The 8,398-nt window shown below is 39.3% G+C and overlaps 1 protein-coding gene across 1 annotated transcript in view; it reads left to right on the top strand.

Moving 5' to 3' along the window:
• Nucleotides 1-1,944: 1,944 nt before the first annotated feature.
• Nucleotides 1,945-8,398, top strand: part of RNF144A (ring finger protein 144A) — a 109,985-nt gene continuing 103,531 nt past the window's right edge. Inside the window, exon 1 of the mRNA XM_007935124.1 lies at nt 1,945-2,082. Within this exon, the coding sequence (XP_007933315.1) occupies nt 1,948-2,082 (135 nt within the window). The 5' untranslated portion in view covers nt 1,945-1,947. The remainder of the gene's footprint in view (nt 2,083-8,398) is intronic.

Raw genomic sequence — 8,398 nt, 5'->3', positions numbered from 1 at the left:
CCCTGTCCTACCAGGTAGGTGGAGTTCATCTAACTTATCTTAAAGTGTTCAACCAATCCAAAAATTATTTGAATTTGTCTCAAAAAGTCCTTTGATAACAATGGAAAATAAACTTCTTTTGACTAACTTACTTGTAGTCATTAACTGTTCTATAAAGAGAGAAGATTTGTCATTGCCTCTACCCTTATCCCTGCCTTGAATGTTGATTTTCATACTTACTTACAATCTCATTATCTGGTCATTTTTTATTTGTTAAAATGTGTTCCTCAATTGGATGTGAGGATTTGAAGATAGGAACTGTGTCTTTGAATACTCTCAAGATTCTTGTGAACTTTGTCTTTGTTGCAGGTCAGTGTTTGAAGTTTTGTTTTCCTTTTCCAATTGTTATAAATTTGTTATTATAAATATAGCCTTCTCTGTAAAGTATGAAGTTGGATGAGACCATTTCTGTTTTTCAAGGCCTCAGAAACTAATAGAGAATGCAAACTTCTGTTGTCCAAATCTGTTTCATTCCTCTGTTTAGAGAGTAAGTTTACATAATGAAGGATACTACAGTATCTATATCAATTTGGATCTTGGATTTTGGAAAGCAAGTAGTGAGAGTTCGGATGATTAAATATTTTTTCTGAAATATTATCTCCATCTTACTGTGTCCTGAATTTAGGGAACATACAGTTGGGAAGCAAGGGATACCAGTATATTAAAACACATATATAACTATTACAGTTATATATATTTATATATGTACACTAATGTCATAAAACTTAAATCAAGTGTCAAGAGGTTCCAAGGAAGAATCTATAGATCCAAGGATATGTTTATTAAATTATTATTATTTATTAAATTATCAAACAATTTTTAGGCAGCTACCATGGGCCTAAGAACTAGATATACACAGCTTCCCTGTCTTCCCATAGCTTAATTGCTGATTGGTTGAGAAGATAGATAATTCACCAAGCAGTTGTAAACTAAAGTGTAATAAGTACATTAGAAAAATATGTGGTGTTAGGGGAAAACAGACCATCCTTGAGTTAGGATGTGGCCAGAAAATGTTTGTGGGGGATGAGGAAGTGAAGACTGTTTCAGTAAGTATTTATTGAGTGATGGTGATATGTTAGGCACCATTTGGTGCAGTTCGCCTACCGAAGTCAAGAAATATGCCAAAGATCCTTCAGAAGATGGCATTCGAGCAGTTTCTGACAGATCACCTAAAATGTAGGAGGCCAGTTGTAGAAGGTTCATTTCATATGGTGGTGGTGTTATGCTCTGTCAAGTTGGACCCAACTCATAGTGACCCCTCCTTGGGTTTCCCAGGTGATACCACTACAGAAATAGATTGCCCAACCTTCCTTCTGAGGAGTGGCTGGTGGGTTTGAACCACCAGCCTTCTGGTTAGCAGTCGAGTGTCTTAGGCACTATGCTACCAGAGCTCAGAAGGCACATAAAGAGCAAAAGCAGTGAGGAATTATGGGGAAGAACTTCACTGACTAATTTCCCTGAAATATTTCAACAACAGAAACTGGAGAACAACTCAATCTAATCAATTACTATTTAATAAAAGTGTCTATCCCATAGTTTCTAAGATTTTGTCCATCTGGGCTAGGTGCATGGTTTGTAGGAGGTGTCTTACTAAATGCACACTGGAAAGATGGAAGAAAATTTGGGGATGAGGGTAGATTCTTTGCCATTTTCAGGGTAGACATGAAAGTTATGATCAAAATTGTGAAGCACACAACCACAAGAAAGTTACAGACTTCTGCTGAAACATCTCAAAGGGATCAAATGAGTTGTTCCTAAAATCCTAAGCCCAGGCAACAGAGAGGTTGACTACCTGTCTGGGCCCCAGCTACAGCCAGAAGAATAGATTCCCTGATTTTGGTTCTATATGGTGGCTAAGAGTGTGTAGGTGTGACCTTCTGTGCTTCTCTCCTTTCAGACTGCTCTGCAATGACCACAGCAAGGTATCGGCCCACATGGGACCTGGCCCTGGACCCACTGGTGTCTTGCAAGCTCTGTCTCGGGGAGTATCCAGTGGAGCAGATGACAACAATAGCCCAGTGCCAATGCATCTTCTGTACTCTGGTTGGTCTTTTAATATGAAATAATTTCAGGATGAGCTTTTTGCTTTAGTTTTTAGAGACGCCAAGCAAACCTTTGGCCTAACTTGTTTAATGACAAAGCCTTCTTTATACTGACCTCTTCTTTATTGAGGTTTTAACAAAGCTATTAAAGAAATGTTTCTCTAAGTAATTCAGACTGCTGAAGTAGGTTTCCATTACAGATGTTTGTGATACAAAAGTAATCACTTAAACAGAATGTTAGAGGCTAGTAACTCAGTTGAGAAAACCTTGTTGTGGCATGAGTTGTTAAACTCTACTTAATTTTAAATGAATACTCAAATGCTTACTTACAGAGAAGGGTTAATTGTTCATAGCTAGAGTATCATTCATTTGTGTTGCCTTTCATTGGTTTAGTACTGATTCTGAATGTCTATACCTGAAATCATAATTAAGTTTTCTTAAGATGTAGTCAGAATTGCACTGGTGACCAAACAAATGGCCTCAAGGAATTCAGGGATTTCTGTATATGTCAGATCTAATTTTACCCCAAATTTTATCTATCAAAAAAGAAAATGAGGGTTCAGAATTTAAATTAATCTCCTAAGGCATCTGACTGCTAACCAGAAGGCTGGTGGTTCAAACCTACCAACCACTCCTTGGAAGGAAGATTGGGCAATCTACTCCCATAAATATTCCACCTAGGAAACCCAAGGAGTTGCTATAAATCAGATCCAACTCAAAAGCAGTGAGTTTCTGGATTTTAGTTTCATTTGAATTATTCTTCCCATTGAACGAATGCCAAGAAAATGTTCTTTAAATTATAAGAAAACAAAAAGTTGTTTCTTATTTGAACTATTTTTATATATGAACATTATGGATAGTAAACCTGGGTATTTTCAAAATGCCTACACTTAAATGTCTCTTTCTAACAGTGTTTTTTCACCCTTGGCACTAGATGTGTTCTTCTTTCTTTCTCATGTTTTACAGACTTTGTTTTATTGTGCCTCATGACCTCCTTGTGACATGGACATGGAAAATATTATTACGTTTATTTTATTGATAAAGAGACTGAACTTTGAAAAGATTCAAGTATGCATCTTCTGATTTGTTGTAGGCTAGGCTCTCACTTTCTTAAGGACAAAAGAATTTGTGGCTCATCCTGGGTCCACTCAAACACCTACCTTAGTTCTTGACTCATAATGGCTAATTAGGAGCTCTGGTAGCATAGTGGCTAAAGCACTTGACTGCTATCTAGAAGGCTGGCAGTTCAAACCCACCAGCCACTCCTCGGAAGGAAGGTTGGGCAATCCTACTTCCGTAGTGATACTGCCTCGGAAACCCAAGGAGGGGTCGCTATGAGTCGGGGCCGACTCGACGGCACATAACAACAACAACAACAAATGGCTAATTAATAAAGGCTCACTGAATCAAATTGATGTTAATCTATCTCAATATTTGTAGTTGACATCTAAGTGTCTCATTAAAGTCCTAGAAAAGTAACTTCAACCTAGAGGACAGGAATTTGCTTTTGACATTCTTCTGAGATGGGAAGGATTGGAGAAAGTGAGACACTGAAGAGAGTGGAGAGGCAGGGCTCCATCCAATTAATGGTCTGGATTCATTTTACATTTCTAGAGGGTGAGCTAAGATAATCAAGGATGTCAAGGTGGATAAAATAATTAGCTTTATGCAAAACTGCCTCTCTCTTGCTTGAAGGGCAGCCCTGTAATATCAAATAATTGTGTAGATTTCCCTTTGTCAACTGTGCCTTTGGACCTCTTTATGGTCTTTCATGGTTGCCAGCAAACTATTATGGGGATGGCCTCATGAGGCTGCACTTAGTGTTCTTTCCCTTGAAATATTCCATTTCTCCTCTTGTCCTTTTTGGCAAAGCTTTCATTTTTTTTATTTTTCTTTTGGTTTTGTTTTTTCTATTTCTAGAGAACTGTAATAAAAGTAAATAAGTAACCTTAATTCAGAACAAACAATTTAAGTTAATGAATGTGAAAGCAGGAAAATAACATTATTTTCTCAAAAAGGGGTTGCTGAACTATGGAGACACAGTGTAGCCATTGTCATTTTTATTTTTCACCACTGTTTATTGAAAATTAAAATGTTAAAATTATTTCAACTTTTGTCTGTAAATCACTATAGTGTAAAAAGAAGGAAGCACCTGTGTATTGAGAATGGGGTGGGGGCAGGGTGTGTGCCATGATTTTTTGATCATGTATATTTCTCCTCTATATACTTTGAAGTCACCCTAAGCCTTGGACAGATGTTGAGGAAGGGGCCCAGGGCATGTGAGCTGAGGCATTGTAACTGCTCTTTACTTGGGGGAGAGAAACAGAAAAGTATAAAAGACTAGGGAGGGGAGATTGTATAACACTGAAAGAAGGCGTTCTTTGAAAGACCTCTGGTAGCGTAGTGCCTAAGGCACTTGACTGCTAACCAGAAGGCTGGCGGTTCAAACCCACCAGCCACTCCTCGGAAGGAAGATGGGGCAATCTACTTCCATAGTGATATTGCCTTGGAAACCCAAGGAGGGGTTGCTATGATTTGGGTCTGACTCGATGGCACATAACAACAACAACAACACAAAGAATTATAGTTAAGTTCTGAAGTAAATTTATCTCAAAACAGAAAGGACTAGAGGAGAAAACATGGTTTTAGGAGTGAGGCATTCCTGGATTGAAATGCCAGCCAGCATTATTTCAAACCTTGCTGTTTCTGTTGGGGGACACTGAGTCAATTTTAATTGATAGCAACCACCTGTAACAAAGTAGACTGCCCCACAGGCTTTTCTAGTAGAACTGCCCTGCTGGTGTAGTGTTTAAGTGCTCTGCTCCTAACTTAAAGGTTGGTAGTTTGAACCCTCCAGCCACTAGACAAGAGAAAGATGTGGCAATCTGCTTCCGTAAAGATTATGGCCTTGAAAACCCTGTGGGGCAGTTCTACCCTAGCCTATGATCTGGCATTGACTTAACAGCAATGGGGTTGTTTTAAAACCTGGAGGAGATCTCCTGATCTTTCTTCTATGGAGCCACTGGGTCATTTTGAACCATCAGTCTTTCAGTTAAGCTCATGTTGTGCCATCAGAGCTTCTTATTTCAGACTTTAGGAAACATCATTTACCCAATCTGTAAAGTGAAGATATAAATAGTTTACCACAGAGTTTGGTTATGAACTTCAAATGGAAGAACATATGCAAAGTCCCTGTCATGTGTAGGTACTCAACAGGCCTACTTCCTTCTCATTTTGCTTCTAAGTTTGGGCTTAATTGCAAGTGAATTGGGAAAAAAAAAAAAAAAATGTGGCATCTTTGCTCAAATATATGATCTGAAGAAGAACATTTCTCTTAAAAGCTGTACCAAAAAAATAATAATAATTTTTAGGTTAAATGGGCTTCTACTGCTCGCTATGTGTTATCTCCCTTCCCATGCATTCCTCCCAAGGCATTCTAGATACCCAGTAGCATGAAGAAAGAATTAAGAAATCCAAAAATAGAGATAAATTGTTTATTATTAACCTGCATTTCTAAAATTTGTTTGAGCATGACATTTTTTTTGCCTACCAGTTACTAATATACCATTTTTATGAAACATGCTCTCTGGATGGATTTTAAATGTTTGTAGGATGCACTGTGACTTCATTGCAATGTGTAATTTTGATGAGGGCCCAGAGGGCCACTGCATCAAGTGGTGTATGGTGGGATCTGGGTAGGAGAGCAGTGCATTGGGTCAAAAATCACTGTTGTTCAACAAACTGTCTTAGCACTATGCATATTACAGATAGTATGCCAGGTTTTGGGGAATGTGTAGATGTTGAGCCTATCAAATATCTCCAACAGTTTTATTTTGGCTGAGAATGAAAATGAAATCTTAAATGGCCAAATTTAAATTAGAAACTCATATGCAAAAAAATGAAACCTGTAAGTGTGCACAACAGTTTCTATGCTAAAGTACTGGAAGGAGAGAAAGAGTTGTTGACACTTAGGTTAAAATAAGGCAGTCATGATCTGCCATAAAAGGCAATCCCATTTTCATCTTTTAACCAGTTATATAAACCTATGTGTATAGTGGCCCAGGAGATTCCATATGGACCAGGACCTAACATGTATAAAGCATTTTCTGTGAAGGTCATTTTCCACTTGATGTAGAGCTGTGCCTTAGGGATATGTGTTGATTCCCTTGTCATTTCTGTGGTGGACCATTTGAAGAAGCACTGAGCCATGTGGAAAATGACATTTGTGTACATACACATGTATTTGTGTACATGTGTGATGTCTGTATTAGTTAGGATGGGGTATGTTCTTCATTGACTTCATTGCAATGTGTGATTTTGATGAGGGCCCAGTTACCTAGTGATCCTCTCACAAGAAATATACCACAAATGTGATGGCCTTAACAAACAGGAGTTTACTCTTACAATTTAGAGGCTTTAAGTCCGAGTTCAAATTGCCAGGCTCTAGGGGCTGGGTGAAAGCCCCTCAACCTTTGGGTCCAGCTCTACCTCCTGCTCCTGGCCCACTGGAGCTAAAGACATTTCTTCACTCAGACAGCTGCTGGTTGCTGAGGCTGAGGAGCCCCAAGGTTGACAAGTGAAAAGGCACAGTCCTGATGTTACCAAACCACATGTCAGGCCATTAATTTAAGTCCATTGTAATTCTCAAGGTTGGCAAAGCATAGCAGGCTGCTGAGCAAGGACACGGCTACATGCAGGTTCCAAGCGTGCCATAGGCTAGAGACCATTCCCAAGGCTTCTCCTTATATACAGGAAGCAGACCACATCCCAAAGGCAGCTACTCAGCTGCTTGTGGTAGATCCCACCATAGAGTTGATTGCCAGTCTTCATGGGGAATAACTACCACCAGCTGCCCAGCCACTCAACCAGGCCCAGCCAAGTTGACACACAAACATAACTACCACAGGGTAGGTCATATTAAAGGAAGGAAGGAAGGGAAGTAGGGACCCAAAATCTTGGTGGTTGAAAATTTCAAACCTTTATTTTTTGCCCATGTTATACTCCAATTCTGGTTGGAAGGGCTCTGCGTAATCATTGGAGGATGCCTAATGACAAAGCTTCCATAACTAACATATTGGCTTCATGTTGCAAGGCAGGGCAAACATAGCAAAGGATTCCCAAGCTTCTCCCTAGAGGTGGCCATGTCAATTCTGCTCACATTTCAAAACCAAAACAATTTCTCAGCCCCACCTAAATGGAAAAGTACAAGTCATCCATGTACTCAAAGGAAGAGAATTGGTGGACACCTTAAATGACTACCACAGGTCTGTGTGTGTGTGTGTGGGGTCAACTCTGGTTTAATTCCTTCCTTTTCCTAGTCAGATCACATTTGGAGCATTATGATCATTTCTTGGCCACATATTATACAAAAAAAAAAAAAAGGTAAGCTGCACCATTCCAAGAAAGTAATAACTAGAAAGGTTAGGGGTAATCAAATGACTTATCTGTGTCTATGCTGTTTACCAAACTTCTATTGAACAGGTAAGGGGAGGGAGAGAGTTCCCACCCAAGACAGGAAGTGGGAAGCCAGTGCTGACCACAGCTAGAGCCATGTAAGGGGAGAATGGAGAGATTTGGAAGAACTAAGGGAAATGACCTTGTCTATCAGTTTGTCAGACTATGGTGACTTTCTTGTTGCTGTGAGTTTGGATGCTGTGCCACCAGGTTTCAAGTGCCAGCAGGGTTGCCAATGGTGGACAGGTTTCAGCAGAGCTTCCAGGCTGAGACAGAATTGAAAGAAGGAAGAGACCATCTACTTCTCAAAGAATTGGGCAGAGAAAACCTTATGAATAGCAGAGAAACACTGTCTGATACATTACTAGGCAACTTTATGAATAGCCCTGAAACATTATCCAATACAGTGCCATAAGATGAGCCCCTCAAGTCAGAAGACATTTAAAATATGACAGGGAAAGAGCTGCCTCATCAGAGTAGAACTGACCTTAATGATATGGATAAAGTAAAGCTTTTGGGACCTCCATTTGCTGATGTGGTACAACTCAAACTGAGGAGAAACAGCTGCAAACATCCACTAATAATTGGAACATGGAATGTACAAAGTATGAATCTAGGAAAATTGGAAGTTGTCAAAAATAAAATGAAATGCACAAAGATTGATATCCTAGGCATTAGTGAGCTGAAATGAACCGGTTTTTGCCATTTTGAATCAGACAACCATATGATCTACTATGCTGGGAATGAAAACTTGTAGAGGAATGGTGTGGCATTCCTCATCACAAAGAATGTTTCAAGATCTATCCTGAAGTACAATGCTGTCAATGATAGGATAATATCCATACACCTACAGGAAGACAAAT

The sequence above is a fragment of the Orycteropus afer genome, unplaced genomic scaffold (genome assembly GCF_000298275.1).
Source record: "Orycteropus afer afer isolate SDZICR_OR568_19922 unplaced genomic scaffold, OryAfe1.0 scaffold00025, whole genome shotgun sequence".
Lineage (NCBI taxonomy): Eukaryota > Metazoa > Chordata > Mammalia > Tubulidentata > Orycteropodidae > Orycteropus > Orycteropus afer.
This window is presented reverse-complemented; position numbering and strand designations above follow the sequence as displayed.